The sequence below is a fragment of the Poecilia mexicana genome, unplaced genomic scaffold (genome assembly GCF_051168715.1).
Source record: "Poecilia mexicana isolate PSO_F unplaced genomic scaffold, ASM5116871v1 scaffold_12, whole genome shotgun sequence".
Lineage (NCBI taxonomy): Eukaryota > Metazoa > Chordata > Actinopteri > Cyprinodontiformes > Poeciliidae > Poecilia > Poecilia mexicana.
Genome location: NW_028263381.1, coordinates 14,921,493 through 14,944,367, shown reverse-complemented (window position 1 = coordinate 14,944,367; position 22,875 = coordinate 14,921,493). Strand labels below are relative to the sequence as shown.

The window sequence follows — 22,875 nt, the reverse complement described above, 5'->3', positions numbered from 1 at the left end:
ACTATAGCGCTATACCAGCTAGCATTAGCTCGTATTTCGCCGGTGGACATAAATACAGTAAAGTGATATTCTAATCACAAAATATACACAATATTATGTTCATCTTACTTGCGAAAAGTTGTCTGTCGAGCCCTCACGTCAATAGTCCGTCGATCTGATCAACAATATCCCGCAGTGCTGAGGCATCTTCTGCTGTTTTGGTCGAGCAAAGCAGGAGGGACTTTTGTTTGCGTCTCTTTTTTCGTTTGCTGCATTTTATTTGCTTTTTGTTTGCGTCTCTTTTATTGTTTGCTGCATTTCATTTGTTTGCGTCTCTTTTTTTGTTTGCATGTTTTCTTTGTTGCTGCGCATTTGCACCTGTCGGCCACCGCAATAAACCTAGCTTCAGCATTTGCTAGCTGCTCCAGGCTCTGAGTTGAAATTGATAAAGTGTCAAAATAATCCGATCGCTCTCCATGGTTCTGAACACCCTTGACTTTGTGTTGTTTCATCATTAGTGACCAGTAGCCTGATGTTTCTGTTGTTCTCTTGGTTTGTTTTACTTCATGTCTGATGGATTTCAGAATGATGTAGTCGCTGTCTGTGGTTGTGAAACTTGTTAGCTCCACTATTGCGGGCATGTCTATGTTGTAAAGTTATATTATCATGAGCTTTATTATTTGGGTATAGAGGGCCCGGTCATTAGCCCCACCCCCCGGCCCGCCTCTGACTTGTTCCGCTAGTGCCTTGAATTGTTATAAAAATGCTGTAATTATTAAACATGACTTAGAAGTAATTTGACTTCATAATATGACACCAAATTGGCCCGTTAAGAAGCTACTGCTATTTCCAACACTGCCTTCATATCATTATGCAAACACAACAATGCCGTCCTGTTATGCTGTTTATAACCATAAACTGAATGTTTGCTGATTGCTGCTGCCACTAGTCTGGTGGAGCTGTGTGGGGAAGGGGTGCTCTGTGATATGAAAGCTCGGCAGCTTCAAGGTTACACAAAATCCAAAGGTAACCTTGGTCTCTTTATGGCTCATTAGTTATATTTAGAAAATCTGTTGAGCTGATAATTACCATTTGATTTATTGGTAAAAAGACAAAATGTCCTGTCTGATAAATACTAATTACTGACCTTTGACTTGCTAATTCTTAGATAACACAATCCGATTGATAGTCTTATCAGTGATGCAGACATGTACAGTTCCTGGATCAGGAGGTGTTGATTGAGGAAATCTTATGGAAGAACGTGACCACTGCCAAGGCAATAATAATAAAGCATATAATAACAGCATGCTGGTTGCATTGAATAAATGTACAGTTAGCTAAAAAAAACAAGATAATGCTGTAAATGTTATTTTAAGAAACATAAAATATCATTTAGGCAATTATAAAGGAGGCAAGTAGGCATTTATGTTTCTTTGGTGAATAAATGCATTTGTGGTATGACAGTTAGGCAAAAATTAAATGTGCAAAACAGAAAACAGTGAAAATCTATTTTACATTTTTTTTTAACTTACAAGTCATTTTACCGCACTAGGTGGAAGCAAAGAGAGTGTCTGAGTGCTTTCTAATAATTCCTAACTCTCTCCCTGAGATGGCTTTATTCATTAACACCTAAAACAACACACACAGTTAGGTGTATGGAAGTTAGAAGTGACAGCCCTTGTGAACTTTGAGCACACATTATGAGAAAACCCAGCTGAAGTCGATGAATGAGGTAGCACACATACATTCTGAGGGAATTTACAACCATCTTGTTTGTCCTTTACTGGTTAAATATTACTAACTTCCTCCAGGTAAACAATTTTTGTCATGTCCCTCTTTCATAATGACTTAATGTAGCATCTGGTATATAAACAGCAATTGTCTGTAAACTTAAGAAAATAAAAAGGAGTTTATGTTTTCAGTCACATAAGACAAGGAACTGCAGATAAAACGAATTATCGCCTAATGTATGTGTGCAGTATCACAATCAAAATTTGCCAAAAAATAAATTTACTAACTTCTTGGGATAATAAAAGGAAGTCAATTTGAAGCTACATATATAAGCTGCTTTCAGTTACAGAGATACTCTCTTTGCACCACAACAAAAAGACACTGTTCAGGTCATAACGGGAATATGTACAAATATGATAAGATGATATGGAACTCAGAACAAATATGTGAGAATTTGGACATTCTAACAAGTTTGATGCGTTAATATGTTACACTATTGTTTACTGGTTCACTCCAGGTGACAAATACCAGGAAAAAGTTAACCGAAAAGGAAGGTGCATTGAGAAAAGTACACATTGTGTCCTATGTGAGATCAGTTAGCAAATACAGGAAGAATGATAGCACACAGGATCAGCGTTAATGGTTTTGTTATAATTTAAATCCATGCAAAATAAATTACAGTATCCAGGACCACTTAATGTTGATGGGGTTTGGCTAACCAAAATATCCGTGAAAGAACACAGCGACACATAGGAGGATGATGGCATTTGCATTGACAATGTTCCTCCAGAGAGGCTTCTCTGTTGTATCTGTTAGCTGCTTCTTCAGTTCTGCTTCCTCCTCTGGAGTAAGTTTTGGTGCTTTTTTGTTCTGCTCCAGTCCACAGAAGCCCATTAGCGCTTTCTTGAAGAAATTTGGCTTTTTCTCAGGTTCTGGAATAAAGGCAAAGAGATTTTTGTATCAAAATAAAGTCATGTAAAATCTACAGCTATCTTTAAAGCAGCTTCAATCTTAAGAAGTGTAAACTATGTGTTCTGTATACCTTCTACATCCATTTTACTGTCGTCGTCGTCATCATGATCCTCAGTCCAATCGTCCGGATCAATGTCCACTCGTTCCTCTGTACGGTTCCTCAGACTCCAGCACAATCGGTAGAGCTGGGAAAATAACATAACACATTATGTGAGAAAACTATTCAGAGCTCAGAAAAATGTCCAACTATTGCAGCACAAATCATGGATGTTTTATAGGTTTAAAGCAGCAGGATGTAACTTTTATAAAACAGTATGATTTTTACTCTTGCCTGTTGACCGCTAGAGTTAGGCTCCAGCAACCCCCGTAACCCCACAAGGATAAACATATTGGATAATGAATGGATAGATGGATGTTGTTTTTTTACATATTTGTTAAAACTATCACTATGTTGTGACAGTATGGTACGAAACAGATAATACGTGGAAAAGAGTTCCTCTTTCTTCTCCCTAAGGACCTACTGTCATCTGAACAAATACTCTGCTCCATCAGAAGGAACCTCTCAGAGCAGAGAGGAGGGTCTTAGTGTTGTCAATCACCTCGTGTATGTGCCCCTCACACACTCAACCCTTTCTCTCTTATGCACTACAGTTGGTTCTCCACAACAGAAGCTACATGACTGCCCAGGCTAGGTAGCATAGCCATCGATGACGGCAGATAAATGGTTTTCATAGAACATGAAGCTGTTGCACATTGAGCACCATGTACATGAGGATGATTGACAGAGCTTAGATCCTCCTCTTAGCTCTGATTGGTTGTTTCTCATATTATACTGTCACAACATGATGACAGTTTTAGCAAATATATATAAAACATACTTTCATAAAAGTTACATACTGCAGCCTTAAGTGAACAAAGTCAACAAAGTAAGTGAAGTACATTTCAGCAACTGGAGATTCATGAAATTGATATGAACATAAATTCTTCTGCAACAAGTGCATTTTAATAAAGTAATAAAGTCAAGCTTGAAGCTCATAGAGACGCTATAAATTACAAAAAAAGTCTTCTAAGAACAGTATTCTTAACTGCTAACTTCTTCACCATCTTAAACTTCACTCAGAAACTGCATACTAAGATTTCATGTTACTCAGTCTTTAACGTCCCAAAGTACCTGCAACTTTAATAAGAATTTGGATATAATGTAATCATAAGCAGAAAAAATTTAAAAGAGTTTGTGCAGGAAGTTCATAGTGGATAGTCTTCCTGTGAACAGTTACTGATTTGGAAAGTTACATATTAAGCTACTCTTATCACAAAACTGTCACGTACATGCTTGTCATCGATGGGCTTGGTCATTAGGGAGATTCCAAGTATGAGGATGCAAGAGACAGCAAACAGGATCATCCCAAAGTAGAGGTAGTGCACTCCACAGATGATGGTAGGACAGTTACTTGGGCTGACACAGCTCCCTGTTCCGTAGATAAACTCTGTAATCATCCTGGATAATCCTACTAACAAACCAATTATGAGTCCGAAAAAGGCACCCTGTAAAACGAAGAAAGAAAGAAAGAAAGATGAAAACACTCCATTAAAACAATAATCCACCTACTGACGTCTCTCTTAAATTAATACGACTCTGTTATCTAGAATGGCTGCAGCAATAAATTTGGCTTGACTCAGAAGTTAAAACAGGTAAGACATCTTACTCTGTCAAAAGATAACAAAAATCCTCCTTCAGCATAACCCTCCCAAATAACATAATATCATCTTTGGTTGATGTGACAGAAACTAAAAATATATGTTCTTTATGACAAAACAGAGATGTGTTCTTATAAATTACAGCATCCACAAAGTATATTTGGGTTATGTTTCATCAGGAAATATTCACTTCTGGATGCCTGGTGTGGAGCCACAGCCTTAAAACTGAGTAAATAACAAATCCATTGGATCTATAGTTTACGTATACCTGATTTTAACTTTGGAAAGAAAACTACCATATTTTTTTTTTATTCTTCTATATGAAAAGGCAAAAAAGAGTGATTCATTGGTTTTCTCTGTTAAACTACAACCACTACCCAGGTCTGTTACACCACAGCTTTAATCCTTCTCATCTATTCAGCATTAAACAGGCATTTCAACCTTTGCAGGTCCATGATGTGCAGAGCCTTTCCAATAAGAAACTTTTAACAACCTCAGTTCTTCTCCAAGTCTTAAGAGGCTGCCTTCTTTGTGCAGATGACTAAACTTTATCTATCTCGTGGTAATATCCTCTGTTTAGGTCTGTCTGCCCCCAAACCAGACAGCCTCTGATGGACCCTGTATTTGCTATGTATGCTACTAAAGACACATTTATGTTGCAAATATAAGAGCAACTGTACACTAAAAGGAAACTCACAGTTTCATTAACTCGTTTACAGAACATGCCGAGCATGAAGACAGCGGCCACAGGTGGAGTGAGATAGCTGGTGATTGACTGGATGTAGTCAAAGAGCTGACCACTCTGGGCTGACTGCACCACAGGGATCCAGGCTATGCTTATTCCAATAAGGACCACAATAAACACCCTGGAAGGAAGAATAAACAAAGAGTCATGGTTACAGTCAAGCATGCAAACAGTAATTATATTAAAATCAAGCCACAACAGTTTTACCTGCCAGCAATCATCAGTTCCCTCTCTTTGGCACGACGACGGACCTTAGTATAGATGTCCATGGTGAAGAGAGTACTAGCACTGTTAAATATTGAAGTAAGGGAACTCATTAGAGAGGCCAACATCACTGACAGCATCAAACCCCTCAGACCTGAAGAGAGACAGACAAAGGCGAAGGAAAACATAAAGGAACAAAAGTGTTTATTGAAATTTTAAGACACTGTTGTTGATCCACTCACCATTTGGCATAAGATCCACAACCAGTTTGGGATAGGCAATGTTGGAGCATCCAACACTAGCTCCACAGTAATCATTACATTCTTCCGGGACCACACATGCCACCACATCTGAATGTTTTAAGAAATTGTTTACACTTTATTGTTGTTTTACACCAGATTTTTCCCTCAAGACAACAGAACTTGGAAAAAGAAAAACACGCACCAGCATACAAGATTCTGCTTATCATCCCAGGAAAAACCATGAGAAACATGGGCAGCAGCTTCAGGTAACCACACAAAATGCAACCTGCTTTCACATGAGAGAGATTCTTGGCTGAGAGGCAACGCTGGACAATCACCTACACAAAAAGACGGAGCATTTAAAGGCAGTGTTAAATACTTAATTCTTCTACTGTATCAAGAAAAATGTTTGGATTTTTTTAGCAGAGCTGTTGCTGCTTTACGTCATTTAAAGTTCCTCACTCAGAAAAACTCCAAAGTAATTTCAATAAATTGTAATTGGTTGTGGTGAATGTGCCTGTAAATGAATAACTATTTCTGTGTATGCAACTTTGAGTGAGCAGATGAAGCACAAACATATTGATGATTTCAATTTAAGGCAAATGGAGCTTTTGAGATGAATCATTTGAACTGAGCCATAAATTAATAAATGGCAATGTTAGAAAACAAAAGCTAAGTAAAAGTATGACTCATAGTAATATTAGGATAACGACTATTACATGTACTGGACATTTCTTATCTTTTCTTCATAAAAAGCAATATGGCAGATGTGGCTATTGACAGTTAGATTATACAGTATGTCCGTTTACCTATACATTAGACACATTTAGCATAGCTTGTCATGCACATTACACAGCAAGAGAACATAAACATCATTCACTATGACTAAAATTATTTCAATGAAAGCTAACCAACAGAGACACACACAAGTACTTTCTCTCATTTGAAAATGGGTCAAATTTGGTCTGTTTTACATTTACTGTCTGTGTTAAAGTAAAAACAGGATGCCATTATTTATTTGTGAACTGAAGAATTTGTGTCTAGGCAACTATAGGTTCAAGAAATCTCAGGAGGTTAGCAAAATATTTGTAAAGTAATTGCAATTCAGCTCATAGATCACCCTTTTACTCCAAAGGGCTATTATATGACATGGCTCTTCACTATCAGCTGGCAACCTTAGACCGCCTCAGTGATTTTGTCCAAAACAGGCGAGATAAAAGAGCGTGAATGCGCGTACGGTTATGTAAAAATCAACTGGATGAGTTTATGGCCTTAGATTGTTTCTGGTATGCAGTAAAACCTGTTACTGAGTCAGTGGAAGTAAAGCATCCACACAGTCAAAGGTACTGATTGTATTTTTACTGACCTGATCAGTGCACCAGTACCAGGTGGCCTGGATGGTGAGTCCAAACACCAGGCCGGGCCAGGGCAGGTCTCCTGTTATTGGATCTCTGAAAAGGTGGAACGAGTCTTTCCGAGGTTCATAGCACTCTGCACTGATGTTAGAGGTGTTTGTGGGAATTGCAGCCATGTAGCGTGTCTCAAAATTTGCATAACCCCCCACTTCATTGAAAGCTGAGGGAAGACAGGGAGATATGGTTACACTAATGCTCACTCTTCCATTTCTTAATGATGTCACAATGAAACAAATCGATAGTGCAAGATAAAATGATAATGATTATTGCTTATTACCAAAACCCATGAGAATGAAGGATCCAATAACCATGATGACGGTCTGTAAGGTGTCTGTATATATCACCGCAGCCAGTCCACCTGAAATAAAACATGGCGTTAGCAGTCTGTAACATTTTTTATTCAGAAGTGTAGACAGTAATATGTGCACTAGAGAGTATAGGATAATCTTGTTTTTATGTCAGTGTTCTTTTCCCGCTTGTCTTGTAGAAGTTATGTGAAGGTGTGTGCAGATTATTGCAGAGCAGCAACTATTAGAGGCTTATCGTAATCCATCGGCAATTAACCACAAACACACCACAGATATACAAGCTAGGAAAGGAGGAGTTTTCTCTTTACATGTGTTTGTGATCTACCCAGTACATTCAGCCTTGAGAAGACTTTACCCTGACTCAGGGTGTCATTTACATAGATAAGACTTTTTGTAGGCAAGGTTTATGAGGAAAATGTTGATCTCCAAAAAGGAAGTGAATTTCTTCCTGAGGATGCACCTGTGACGGTGTACAGTGCAGTAATCGCCAGTAGAGCGATAACAGCAACGTAGATGTTCAGTCCAAGAGCCTCCTGGATGAAAATGGCACCAGAGAACATGTCGGCCTGGGAGGAGATAGAAAGGATCTTTTACTTTAATTTGTTAAATGAATTGTTGAAAGGTTCAAAGGTTAGAAAGAAAAAAAAACATACAGAGATCTTTGTGAAGACGTAGAGGAAGAGGGAGAGCACAGAGAGATAGATACGAATCCGCTGTCCTCCGAACCTCTTCTTCAGGTACTCAGGCATGGTGACCACCTAGACAAATTTGATAATATTTTGTTTTATCAAGGCTCAATGACTATAACAGGTGCACTTTTCAACAGAAAATGCACATGCTGTTTACCCCAGCTTTGATGTAGATCGGCACAAAGAGCCATCCCAGAATGACGACAACAATAAGAGCCTGGAACAAACAAAACATGACAAAACATTGAAACCATCAAGAAGATATTAAATATAAACAGGATTTTTACTTTTTAGTTTCTCCAAACCAATTATTTTGCATTATGAGATCTTGTCTTTCCTATTTGGAAAACATATCACAAATACTCACATTCCACTCAAATCCACCAATGGCAATTCCAGAAGCTGCAGCAGTACCAGCGATCCCTACAAAGTGGCCGCTGCCAATGTTGCTGGCAAAGAGTGATGCTCCGATCTGTAAAAAATATATATATGTTTAATTTACAAAGGGGTCCCAAAACAATCTAATGAACACACTTGGAACATTTTCTGTCTTTAAGGCACTTTCAGGATGATATGATATCTCATTCAGGACAGGTTTAATGTAAGGAATGCAAAAGTTGTAGCTCATGCCCTGGATGAGACTGTTTGTGTGGAGACTCTTGAGATTCTAATTCTGACCACAGCCCACATCTTATGAATCTCCCCAAAACTATTGAAAGGGCTCTGCTTGTCAGTCCTGTTGTTGTGGATTATACAGTTGCAGGAAAACCTTTTTCTATCTCACTTTTTCCTTCCAGTCAATTTTCTATTAACCTCTTTGGATACAGCCCTCTGTGAATACTCAACTTCTTTAGCGTTGACTTTTTGTGACTTTCCTCACTGATAAGGCAACTGTCAAGTCAGCAGTCCTCCATGTGTAGGCCTTAACTTGGCCACACCATTTATTATTGGTGTGTTTGTCTTTCTTATGTTGTGGGTGGCATGGGTAGGTCGTTTATCTATGCTGAAATAATCATAATGAACCCTATGCACTAACATATATAGTATGCAGTAAGTTGTTTAATTGGATTACTGAATACAATTAACTTTTTGATTATTTTGTAAGACATTCAACTCTAAACTGTGACAATAAAAAGCTTTACCTCATTATGTCTTATAGATGGGAAATCATTGTCTTTCTTATGATGTTAAAAGTTAACTCAGGAGTAGATAAGATCGACAGAACCACCTCATTTACAGCCTTGTTTAATTTGGTCATGTTTGCAGGAATGTATTCTTTTTTCTGATTTCTTTTCCAAGCATTACAGTGAAGAAAGATTTGGTCTCATCTGTCCATTTTAAGAAAAGTCTCATGGTTCCACTCTTGTTACCACTTTACAATCCTGGCTTTTCAGTGTTCAGCATTCTCCTGCAAACCCATCCTAACAAGCCAAGCTTCTGTAGTTGTTTTTAGTTTTTTATATTTTTTCTTTTGTATTATTATTTCTTCTGACTAATTCTTCTATTAAAGGTCTCAATTAGTATTTATCACGCTGGGGCCTGTGCAGCCACAGATTCAGCTTCATTTCAACAAGTTCAAGCCCATTTTGAACAAGAACAACAAATTGGATTTTTGCTGCTTCTTACCCATTCAGTCCAATCTAACTTGTATGTGACCAACGTGTCACCCCTGTTCAGGAGAGTGAACTTTTTTTTAATTGTACCTCTTTTCCATCACATCTGTAATAGTTCTCAAGACTGTTAAAAAAATTAATCAGTTATAAAATGTTTCTCATTTGTTGTCAGATACCCACCGGCCACCACACCATACTCCTTCCTGCAAGGAAAAAGCCACCCACAGTGGATCGATTGGTGCGGACCATGGCCTGCAACAGGACAAGGAAATACATAAACTTTTGTTTTGCAAAACAAGCTTATTACCTAGTTTAGCTCTAAGTTAGTGTTCTATACACTGAGCAACACAGAACACCAGGAATAGTTTACAGATTAGCCATGACATTCCTTTATGATTCATTATTGTGCAAAAAAATTTAGTTTAATCTGTTTGTTTTACCTAAAGCAGCAGCAAAAAAAGCATTTAATTTTTGTAGCAATTTGCTTAAGCAGTTTACAACTCACAGCTACACAACTGTAAATAAATCATGCAAACAGACTTTCAATTAGTTGACAGTTTGCAACACTTACAATAACTCCCACAGCCAAGACAACCAGAAAGTAGATGACAATAACAGAGATGTCGGCTGCATTGTTGATACGGGTGGGGGGAGATTGACTCCTTTGGGTTTCCAAGGTGCGGGAGAATCCAAAATAATCCCAGGACATTTTGCTCAGAGTGGAAGTGTTGGACAGGAAGGCTGAAGCAATGAGTCCACTGTGACTGAAGCACACTCTCAACACTTACCTTTATATCTTCTGTTTGTGTGTGGGACAGAAAGAGGGAGGGGAGAGGGCTGGTTAATAGTGTACGTGGAGAAAGAGAGAAAGGTGGAAGGACGGTGGATGTATGAGAAAAAAGAGCTTTACTTTCAGGGCGTTTTGTTATAAATATTAATGCATCAAAATGTGTAAACCTTTTGGAAATTATAAGGTTAATCATCAATCTACAAGGAAGGAAAAGCCACTGTTGTTCCTGTAACAATCTTTATTTATTTTTTCCTCATTTTGTTATTCATTCTTGCAGAGGTCTGGCTATTAAATCACTGTTTTTTAACATAAAACACATATATAAAGTTTAGTTTTACAGTATATGAATATGCAACAGATGGTAACTTTTACTTTTTTACATAAAACAATCAAAAAGGAGCAGGAAATACTGATTTATAGGCATTTACTCCACAAATCTTGTAACTTTCTACTCAGATAGATGCAGATATATAATTCTTCACTTTAATAAGTGAATAAGTGAATGTAATTTCTTTATAATTACATGATTCTTTACAGTGTCGAGTGTGGCAACAGTCTTTTTGTAATTTTCATCTGATGGTGTAAATTATTTTAACAGCATAAAATTCTCCAGAAAATTTACGAAAGGAATCCAGGGATGATCTAACTCAATATATATCATTGTACGTTAACACTATTGCTCCAGTGACATAATTCACTGACCCGCTGTAACAATTTTGCGTCTGTATACAAAGGTGAATGAAGAAATTTGCCCAAGACTAACTAATATGTTGAAATAAAAACATTTATAAACTTTTATCTATAGTTTAAAGAGAGATTTTGTCCATAATTTAAAAATTCTTAGTTATATAAAATATTTATTACTCCCTGACACCGCTGGGCTCTGCCAAAAAAGATTGTGGATTTTATTGTGGAAGTATGTAACAAACAAATAGCGCCCAGTCTCACCTTCAACCCGTAGTATGAACATTAAATGTTCTTGATAATGATTTATTGTGTTAATAATTAGCTTGTGGAATAATAACAGATTGCTAAGATCCAAAAAGAAAAAGAAAGAGAAAAAAATCTTCCAGCTGATCAGCATAATGAAATGCTAAATGTTACATTTAAATTGCTGTTTTACTTTAATTAAAAGTATTGACACTTTAATACTTTTAATAAGTAAAACAGCAATTCAAACATTTGTCTGGTTTTATATAATGAGAATAAATTGAATATCACCGTTTTATTTATTCAATCTGTAAATAATTACAATTTGAAGATTTTCAAAAATGCAGGTTCTCATCAACAGACATTATGGTTATTAAATGGCCATTATGATCCTCATCTTTTTACAGACAATGCGAAGACGTAAACCAATTTCATGGGACTGTCTCAAAGCCTTGACTGTCTCAAAGCCTTGACGTATAAAGTGAAGTGTTTGTGCAACTCATGACAAAAGCTTTTAAATCCCGTGCTTCTTGTAGGCGTCCTCTCTTGTAAAACTTGTTTTGCTCCCTCTTTCTCCAAAGTTGTTTTATTGTTTCATGAAAAGAATTTTTATGATCCGAACTATATAAAAAAATCAAAGGATATATCAGAATAATCTTATCAACTTCTTTGTCTGTTATTCTTGGTGTATTTAATCATCAACTAACGTGCGTTTCGAACTGCTTTTCAGGTTCTTGTCTAGCTTCTTAGCTGTATTTTCTAATAACAGTAAATAATTACTCCAGATTTATCCACAGACTCCAATACTTCACTGTTAGGTGACTTTTTAAGATTGTACTGTATTTTAATTTTGCTATATATGGTACAACTAAATAAATATGCATGACATATTTTTCAGATTTTTCTGATCCATAAATGTCTTTCCTTCCACTTTCAGAGTTTTACATAAGTTTGTGTTGGCCCATCACATAAAATCTCAATGAAATACCAGGATATTTCAATCTGGAAAGACTCAGACGGAGAAAAAGGAACAATTAAAAGATTTAATGACAGGCATGAATAACAGTTCTTTGGCCCTCGGGCCCCGGTAGCTGATTTGAGCTGAGATTTGATGTGAACTCGATGAACATCCCGATAACTGATTAGGGATGCTCTCCCCCGGGGCCCGACACTGGTGGTGGAGGTCGGGAAAGGGTGCTATTCTGGAGAGCCGAAGGTTGTGGGTGGAGAAGGGGCGGTGGTTGGTTGAACGCAGCTGGGAAGCGCCTGACGGCTTGGGTGTGGATCCTTTTATGCAGAGCTTGATTGATGATTGGACGCACCGGGTGAGGACCAGCGCTGAGGTCGGAGATGAGCATGAAGCCGATGGGCGAACGGAGGGGGCGGAGTCTTCCAGCTTGAATTTTCGCTATCAGCTCAATTTGTTGTAGTATGATGAAATGTGGGAAACTGAAGTACAATTTATACCAGCAAAGTACTATCTTAAATTTCTGGGACCATTCTGAACTCTTATCAGAATGACATATATGTTTTACAAATTGGTCCAAGTCATGGTTCAGTTTTTAAGTGCTTGTGTTATTTGCTCAGATTAGCTCTTATGAGAGGTTTTAGTGACTGTGGCCTCAGACGTAGAGGGACAGCATGCAGTAAATAATTTAATGTAACATGTTTCAGGTGTAGGGATGGTCAAAGTTCCCTGAAGAACCCGAAATAAAGGAGGAATGAGCCAAAGTTTTTGTGTGTCTCATCTTTTTATCAGCCAAGAACAAAAAAAAGCTTTTTAAGCAAATAAAGAACTTGAGCATGGTTTTGTTTGTCCTTTGTATTCCCTTAAAGGCCTAACTCAACTTGTCATTGCGATTGTTAGTTGTGTATGCAAACTCTGGAATGCGGAACTCTCAGCCTCTTAAATATTAGCAATAGGCTATCTCATCTGGAAAACAAGACAAGTGTGAAACATAATTCGTTGCCAGATAGTTTAGGCCCAGGGCTGCTTGCTGGTGCACCTTTTGTTGTCACTGTGCTTTGAAGCAAGAAGGTCCTGGCTTTGAATCCTGACCATGTTCTCCCTGTGCATGCCTGTTTTCACTCCAGCTTCCTTCCACTGTCCAAAAATACATACGGGAATCTTATTTCCCTTATAATTGAATGTGCAAGATGCGAGTTGATTTAGCCCAAATAGGTATGGACTACACATGGATAGTTTAACTTTAAAATTGTTTTAGGAGGCCGACAGGAATCAAGCTGGAGATAAAATTAGTTAAATATACATACAGATTAAAGGTTGTCTGGTTAAATTATAGTATTTCTCTCCTTCCTATGCAGTGACCAGAGTAGTATAGTTTGGCTGATCTCCCTAAATTAGCCAATGTAAATAATCCGCTGTGTCAATGTCAATATTATTTATAAAGCACTTTAAAAACAGATGTTGACTGTACCAAAGTGCTGTTCAGTATTCATAAAACACATATAAAATACATTAGAATAAAACACTAAATAAAACAGGCAGGGCAAGTAAATTACAATGTCAGGTCTTATGGAAAAGCTAAAGAATAAAAATGAGTTTTAAGAAGTGATTTAATGTGTTCCACACTGTGTGCAGATCTAATGTTAAAAGGCAAATTGTTCTACAAATTAGGAGCAGTGACTGTGGATGCCCGGTCTTCTCTACTTTTCAGTCTGGTTCTAGGGACATGTAAGAGAAATGTATTATTTGACCAAAGTGTTCTAGAGATGGTTATGAAGAAGGTCTTGAAGGAAAGCTGGATATAGGCCATGTAAAGCCTTAAAAAGCAATAAAATAATTTTAAAATCAATCTGATAAGGAACTGGAGGCCAATTCAGAGAAGTCAATACTGGTGTTATGTGCTCTTGTTTCCGGGTTCCAGCTAAATGTCATGGTGAATCATTTGGAGACGCTGTAAGGAAGACTGGTCCATATATTATGATTGCTGTGATTGCAATCATAACACAATCTCAGGGCAGAATTTATTTTAAAGGTTTTCATTCCTAGAGCCACTGATGTCGAGCCGAGTGGAGAAGGTGCTTCATGGTGATCGGCTGCAGATTGTAACTCAGCCTGCAACAGTCTTTGGGGAAAGGATTCCCCGGCATTTAAAAAAAACATCTATAATATCTTTCATCTGATCATGCACTTCTCCACGAACAAATCCAGCTGCTGTTATTCAGAGGATGTTATCCAGGAAGTAAGGCTTAATTTTAACCCCCTCGTCTCTTCTTTACCCTCTTGATTATCTAATGCTTGTGTCAGATTATTCAAATGTCTGAGTAAAATATGCCCTTAAAACACAGCCGTTCATAATAAAAGTGAAAAAAGAAAAGATTCTAAATAAATATGTAGAAATTTGTCATGAAATTAAGTTCAATATTGCTATAAACATTATTCTACATTATTATAGTCACTGTCTGGTTTGCGATATTAGACCTAAAAGTATGTATATATACATATATAAAAGGCCAATATTTACGTGCAGAAATAAATTCCTTATTCAAAGTACACTGAGGTATTTTTAGACAAATTAATGGATATTTGGTGGTCAGATGAGGACTTTAAATAAAAAAAAACAGCTTTTGAAAGGATACAATAAAGTGTCAACTAGTGACATCTGGTGGTCAAACTCAAGGTGAAATCCTTCGGTTTGCAAAGTATGAATACCTTGGTTAAACATGTTCTTGTAGAAGATCATAGATTATATACTTGAGAAATATCTTTGAGGAATAAAGATAAATACTAAAACATTTAATCCCTTCTACTTTGCAAATTTCTTCTCAGTCAAAAAGAAAGTTAGCCTGTCTCCTTTCCAAACAAAAAACCATAAAAACATAAAAACACACCAAACACGTGCATTAAAGTGTAAATGTAAGAAGCAGTTGTATTCGTGACCTTTGAACACATCACTGAGAAAATCCTGATAAAGAAGAAAGAGGCTCATCGTCAATAGATTTCCAGTGAATTTATAAACATTTATGTTGCTGATAAGCCAAGTTAATAAGTGCAGCTCAGCATAATTATCTTAACATGTGAAATTATCAAAATTATATTGTACTTTCAGTTGACAAAATATCCATGCTTACTGTTCTGCTTATACAAGACATTTTTTCACTTAGCTTGTTTTTATTTTATTTCTTTTGCGCTTGGTCTTCTTGGTATTTTTGTGAACTTATCTTGGAGAAAGCCAAAGTATAAGCTATTCTATTCTATCTAAATACATAAAGATAGAAAATGGTGCACTTGTTTTGGATGAAATCATATTTCATTGAAAGAAATACTGAGTAACCAGTTAAATTTAGTCATAAGTTTGAAGGATAAAATCTACTGGCATTTTGGCCATCAGTCATGTACACGTTCCACCTTGTGACTTATTCATAAATTAAGTTATCCAGAAATAACTGATGCTCCATTTGTCTAACCAAAGTATCCGTGTAAGAGTGTGCTCTGTTCTCCTGCTGTGCCTGTATAAAACTACATCTCACTTATCCGACAATCATGTCTTGCACTTTTATCTCATGGGAATTATGACTCTGACAGCTTGATAGGATGGATCAGAGGTCTATTAGCAGTGGGTCAGCTTCAATCATTGAAAACCTCTGACTGCAAGGCTTACAGGACATTTGTGAATGATGGGTTTAAAGTGGAATTTTATGTAATGTTTCTTTTGGGTAATTATGACTAAATGAAAATGCCTTGCTGGAATACTACATTGATTATGTGTTAAATAAATGCAGCATGGTCGATGTGGCTATTTCAAGTCTTTTGTATTACACAACATTCACATTTCACCGCATGTTCACCATGTGCATTAAATAACCATAAGTAATAAGTAACTTAGCCTCAGAGTGACCTTTTGCTGAGGTTACTATACTTTTGAACTAAAAGGATAAAAACAGGTTTTTTACCTGTTTTTGTGAGTTTATTATGTTTGTCAGGTTGTATTTTGCATAAACAAATATACCAAGAATGAGCTCAAACTGCAGTTTCCCATTTTCCCAGGAACAAAACCATCAAAGTATAAGAAATAAAAAACATTTTTAAGTGAAAAAATTGCCTTCACTTTCTTTGCCTTCAACTTTACTATTATGAAATTGGAGATTATTTCCAAGGGAGTTGCAGTTCAGATCAATGATTATGATCCTTTAAAAGGTTCTTCTGAAATTAGTTTAAAAACTGGCAGGCTTAAAGCACAGTTATGTAAAATCAACTAAATGAGTTTATGACTTTTCTTTGTTTCTGTTAGGTTGTAAAACCTGTTACTGAGTTAGTGGAGTGAGGTCTCCATGCGCAAAGCAGATGATCATGTTTCTTACCAACCTGATCAGCGCACCAGAACCAGGTGGCCTGGATGGTGAGTCCAAACACCAGGCCAGGCCAGGGCAGGTCTCCTGTGACTGGGTCTCTGACAAGATGGAAGGCGTCTGACCGAGGCTGGTAGCACTCTGCGCTGATGTTTCCAGTGACTGAGGGGATTGCAGTCCAGTAGAGGTCCTGGAACCTCTCATAGCCCCCCACTTCAGCAAAGGCTGAAAGTGGGTTGAGATTTACTTACTTTTACTTTTACTTTTGAGAAATGTGGCATTAAAGCCAAGAGTTGCAAGTGAAATGATGAACAAGGAAAAAACATTATATTACCAAAACCCATGAGAATAAAGGATCCAGTGAGCATTATGACTGTCTGTAAGGTGTCTGTGTAAATCACTGCAGCCAGTCCACCTGAGGTAAAAAGTGGAAATGAAATCTGATTGAAATTCAAATATCCCCAATAAAGATAATAAGCTGGTATATTCTTATCTAACTGTTGCTGAACATGTTATGGCTTACTTACAACCTTGAAAGAAATACAAACACTATCACGGTGTCATTTACATAGATAAGAACTATTTGATTCAGCTATTGATTCAGATATTCAGCCCCATAGCCTGCTGGATGAAAAGGGCACCAGAGAAAATGTCGGCCTGAAACAAACAGAAACAACATTGTAGGTGAGGAAGTTTTTCCTTCTCTTCAAACTGAAGGGGTTTTTTGAGGCAGTCACATAATCTGGTAACACTTTATTTGAAGGGGGTTGAATAAGACTGTCATGACACTGTCATAAACATGACATAACACCTGTCATGAACATGAATAAGTCTTCATGAATATTAATGACTGTTGTCATAAATTGTCATTCGGTAAATTATGACACTTTTAATACAATGTTGACATTATTCAAAATGTCTTTATTATGACAACTTGACATTAACCAATAAATCATTACTGTTTAAACTTTATCTTTAATAACATAAAGTTACCTAATTTTTAAAGTGCAATCAGTAATACTTTTATAACAAATTTATATCAATAATGATTTCTTGGTTAATGTCAAGTTGTCATAACGAAGACATTTTGAATAATGTCAACTTTGTATTAAAAGTGTCATAATTAGCCGAATGACGCTTTATGACAACAGTCATAAATATTCATGAAGGCTTATTCATGTTCATAACATGTGTTTATGACAGTGTCATGTCAGTCTTATTCAACCCCCTTCAAATAAAGTGTTACCCATAATCTTACAGAGATCTGAGTGAAGACGTACAAGAGGAGGGACAGCACAGAGTGATAGTTGCGAATGCGTTTTCCTCCGAACCTCTTCTTCAGGTATTCAGGCATGGTAATCACCTAGACAAATATAATGATACTTTGCCTTTTCTGTGAGATCTGGTCTCCGTCTTCTTCTTTACCCCTGCCTTGAAAGGGTAAAGAAAGACCCATCCCAGAATTACAACAAGAACAAGTGCCTGAAACACACAAAACAAGTTTCCAACTTTAATTTTGGCTTCTGCAAACCACATCGCTATGAGTTTATTTTTTATGCTAACACACTTAAACAATTACTCACATTCCATTCAAATCCAGCAATAGCTATCCCAGAAGCTGCTACGGTTCCAGCAAGGCCTACAAAGTGGACGCTGCCGATGTTGCTGGCAAAGAGTGACGCTCCAATCTACAGACAGTTTAGAAAAATGTAATATTTTACAATAACTGAAAATTTCATTTAACACTGTAGATTCTGCTATTTCAGGAAACACTTGCTGATGGCCTATAGCTTTTGCATCCTTGAAGATTCTGACTGTTTTTTTTAAATGTTCACATACTGTATTTTTTGAAAGCCAGTTTTTTGTGAATGGTTTAAACATAAGCTCATTGTGTGACCATAAAAAAAGTTAATTCATATTGCAAAATGAAAACTAGATTATGAAACAAGTCAATAAGAGCAGGAGCCACATCACGTCTGTTGCAAAGCAGCCACTATAGTGATGAAACAGAGAAAACAGACTCAAGTTGCATGAAAGAAAAATTTGCTATTTGATTTCTTCCATATCTTACATTGCAGTAAATTAAGTTTTTGTCCAATCTTGTTCACGCCTCAGTTTATTGAGCCTTAAGAGACATGAGTTTGGTTGTACTGGTGAATGACAGCCAGACATGTAAGGAGTAAATGAAAATGAGCAAATGACTGATGTGCTACTCGGAGATGAGGGGTTTCATGTTTACTCTGCTGAACTGGATGAGAACACATAGTATGTGGAAGACTGGAAGGCAGAAGTTCCCTGTTACAGCCAGCAGCCTCGTCTGTTCTTTTATTTCTCTCCCCATTCTGTTTAGTTGAAGGTGCAGTTGCTGCTTCCTGCCTGATGGCTACATATAAAGATATTTTTTGCCATATAAAGAGTACATTAAAAATGTTATGTGGAAAGGGGGTTGCACTATAAATGTAAAACTTCACAGTTTCATAAAAAAGGAAGGAATAAAGAAAGATAAAAACATGTTGGATTTGATTTTTGTTTATTTTTTAATCTGAATGTACCATTTTTAATTTGAATGTATCATATGGACATGAAGTGCATGAAGAAGATTCAACAAAAGAGCAATAAATAAATAGTCAAATTAATAATACTTTTATTAAAGTTTAGCTCTGCAAACCTTATACCACAGCTCTTCAAATATGTTGAAAACTGAGTTCTCACCAATATAAAACATGTTTATTGGTTGTGTTTTACTCTGAACATTGTCTAAAAAGATTGTGGTTATAATGGGATTTAACGCTCTTGATAGACATCTATTTTTAGCTGTCTGTTAATAATTAGCTTCTAAGATGATGGGGGACAGAGAGCAATAAAAGAAATACTAGTCCTTTTATAGCTTCTAATCCATATATCTTTAGAAGACAGGAGAGGCTGAAAAACGTCCACACATGAAACCAAATCATACAACCAGCAATGCACAGCATAGATTTGTAGCCGGGGCATCTTGTCCTGGAAATATGGTGCTGTGCACTCTTCCTCTTGCCCATATATGGACGACGCTGTGACAGAGCGCAGCTGGTTTGTTAGGGAGACAGGTAATCAGCATTTACATTTAAAAGCAGATAGATCGCTGGCGAGATCAGATCCCAGGTTGCCCTGAGTCTCCAGGGCAACTTTGTTATCAGACAGCAGATCCTTCAGCATCTCCAGCAGCTCGTGCAGAGGTATGTTTAACATTGATCGTGAAGTGGGTTTAGAATTTATTTTTGGCTCATTCACTGATTGTTGTAGGGAACATACCTTAGAGAGAGTGACGTCAAGAGCCCCGTTTACTGGTTTCACTTTAGAGAAGGTAAGGGCCGTTTCTTATGATTATCTGGCTGCTTAATGTGCCTGTTTAACTTGATCTCTTTTGTGAGTAGGCTGGCCTGCTCCTGTTTCAGTTTTTGATTTTTCGATTTCCTTATTATTCCTCCCCCAAGCAGTCTAATTTTATTTAATCGGGTTTTAACTAATTGTCAGCTGTAAGGTTCCCAGAGCCATCATAGCCTCCCACTTTTTAGTGGTCATTTCTGTACAATAAAACTAATAAATTGTGACGACATTTGAATTCATTAAACTGTATTTAATTTGCAGCAGTGCCTCTGTTAATTTTTAGAAACTTATCTGTGTGATCTGGTTAAAGGAGGGTCTAAGGTTCTCCACATAACAAAAGCTGCACCCAAGGTCACAGATTGTTTACAGATATGAACATTTCAGATAAAAAGAAAGGAGACCATGATACATCTTCTTGTTGTCATAATTGGTGAAAGCCCAAATGCAGGATGGAGGTAGAATGAGGTTTATTGAGGTTTAGCTCTGCAAACCTTATACCACAGCTCTCCAAATATGTTGACACCAGTATAAAACATGTTTATTGGTTGTGTTTTACTCTGAACATTGTCTAAAAGGATTGTGGTACAATAGTGTAAAATAAGCGCATAGCTTTTAACCTTTCCTTCACCTTATTATAATGGGATTTAATGCTCTTGATAAACATGTATTTTTAGCTGTCTGTTAATAATTAACTTCTGGGATGAAGGGGGACAGAGAGCAATAAAAGAAATGCAAGTCCTTTTATAGCTTCTAATCCATGATTCTTAAGCAGACAGGAGATGCTGAAAAATGTCCACACATGAAACCGAATCATACAACCGGCAATGCAGAACATAGATCGTTTACAGACATTAACATTTCAGAAAAAAATTAAGGAGACCATGATGCATCTTTTTGTTGTCATAATTGGTAATTGTTGAAAGCCCAAATGCAGGATGGAACTAGATTGAGGTTTACATGAAACTGATATTGTTTGCACGTTCTCATGGCGTTTCCTGGTGCTTCGGCGAAGGAATAACATATTTCTAAAAAGCAAATGTATATATATTTGCATTTAGTAGAATGTATTTTTATATAGGTCAATGTTTTAAATTGGTAAATTCCCGTGTGAAGTAAGAATGGTTTAGTCCTTAACGGCAGAGATTGGAAATAAAATACATTTTTTAACTATTTTAGTAGCTTTTACCAGTTTTAATTGGAAATGAGATATTTTTTCTAACCTCTTAACATGTTCATCTTTTGTCATAACACAACAGATAACCAACATATGATCCTTTAAATAATGTGTAGCTATTAGAGGATTAGGTAGGGTTGCCACCTTTCAGAAATCAAAATAAGGGACGCCCACCACGGCGCATCGCCCGACTCTTATGGGGTGGGATGTCCGCTGCAGTGATAGACATTATTTTATGGCGGTGTTTTTTGTCTTTAAGAAGTGATCCATAGAGCAATCATTCATGCATCGTTGGTTAGAGTACCCCAAAATTGTACGCCAATCAGAGTAGTATACTTTAAATACGTTTAATTAAGCAAGTGTAAAAAGTATTTGGTAACTACTGAAGTACTTCCTGATTTAATATTCAAAATGTATCCTCAGACAGCCAAAAGTATAAGTTATGTGAACATTCTGGTATTTTACAGAGTATTGCCAGTATTAATTTCCGCCCTGTTTGGTTCATTCAAGCTTACCTTGTTTTCCATGGTTGAATTCACTTCAAAACCAATTGATGTCACTTCCAGTAAATGTTTCCTTTTTGAAGACAAAAAGCAAACATCCTAACAGGGTGGAAAATTAGTACTGGGACATCTAGAATATGAAGAAAATATCAAATAAGAAAAATAGTTTCAACAGATTATATATATATATATATATATATATATATATATATATATATATATATATATATATATATATATATAGTTTAAACTTCATGAGGAAGTCTATTACACTGCACTGGGGACACAATGAAATTGAAGATGTCAAAGGAGTGTAAAGAACAAAAATATTTAAAAGGCATTTTATTTCTATTTGAATAATGGCAAATATATAAATGTATAATTAAAATACTTTGTTGTAAATATTTGACACATTTTGCAAAAAAATAATTGTAAGCAAAACATGGTGACATGGAATGTTGCCGCAAAAAAAGAATCACCCGTGAATCAAACACAAACCGAAGGTGCGCTTTTATTTTGAAAGGAGAGCGCCGTAACTTGTACTGTCGCGCACATTAAAAGCCAGAGCAGGCTGGCTTTTCTGCCGTTCCCGAAGCTTTAACGCACTGATAGATGAGGGTTCCGATGCTGGCTGTCGGCTTCTGTCTAACACTTCTGATAATGCTGACATTACAGCAATTGTCTGTAAACTTAAAGTAAAAAGGAGTTTATGTTTTCAGTCACAAAAGAAGGGAACTTAAGATAAAACAAATTATCGCCAAATGTATGTGTGCAGTATCACAATGAAAATTAGCCAAAAAGTAATATATATATATATATATATATATATATATATATATATATATATATATATATATATATATATATATATATATATATATATATATATATATATATAATCTGTTTTCAAGATACTCTCTTTGCACAGCAACAAAAAGATGGCGTTCGGGTCATAACAGGAATATGTACAAATATGATAAGATGATATGAAGTCCGAACAAACGTGAAAATTTGAACATCCTAACATGTTTGATGCATTAATATGTTACACCATCGTTTACTGGTTCACTCCAGGTGACAAATACAGTGAACCCTCGTTTTTCGTGGGGGTTGCGTTCTGAAAAGAACCTGTGATAGGCGAAATCCGTGAAGTAGTTACCTTTAATTTTTACACCTGTTACATGGGATAATTAAATACTCTAC

The 22,875-nt window shown here is 36.6% G+C and overlaps 1 protein-coding gene and 1 pseudogene across 1 annotated transcript; both read right to left on the bottom strand.

The window, feature by feature from the left end:
- Positions 1 to 1,052: 1,052 nt before the first annotated feature.
- Positions 1,053 to 10,356, bottom strand: LOC106932229 (sodium/glucose cotransporter 1-like). Its single transcript, XM_088010985.1, has 15 exons — positions 10,168 to 10,356; positions 9,777 to 9,848; positions 8,351 to 8,455; positions 8,141 to 8,200; positions 7,948 to 8,052; positions 7,755 to 7,860; positions 7,264 to 7,344; positions 6,938 to 7,146; positions 5,774 to 5,909; positions 5,572 to 5,679; positions 5,333 to 5,483; positions 5,078 to 5,246; positions 4,012 to 4,227; positions 2,753 to 2,867; positions 1,053 to 2,642 (listed from the first exon to the last, which is right to left on the bottom strand). Exons 1-15 carry the CDS (start codon positions 10,303 to 10,305, stop codon positions 2,425 to 2,427), a joined length of 1,989 nt encoding a protein of 662 aa, XP_087867111.1. The 5' UTR covers positions 10,306 to 10,356; the 3' UTR covers positions 1,053 to 2,424.
- Positions 10,357 to 13,294: 2,938 nt separating this feature from the next.
- LOC148156003 (sodium/glucose cotransporter 1-like) lies at positions 13,295 to 21,696 on the bottom strand (annotated as a pseudogene).
- Positions 21,697 to 22,875: the final 1,179 nt, after the last annotated feature.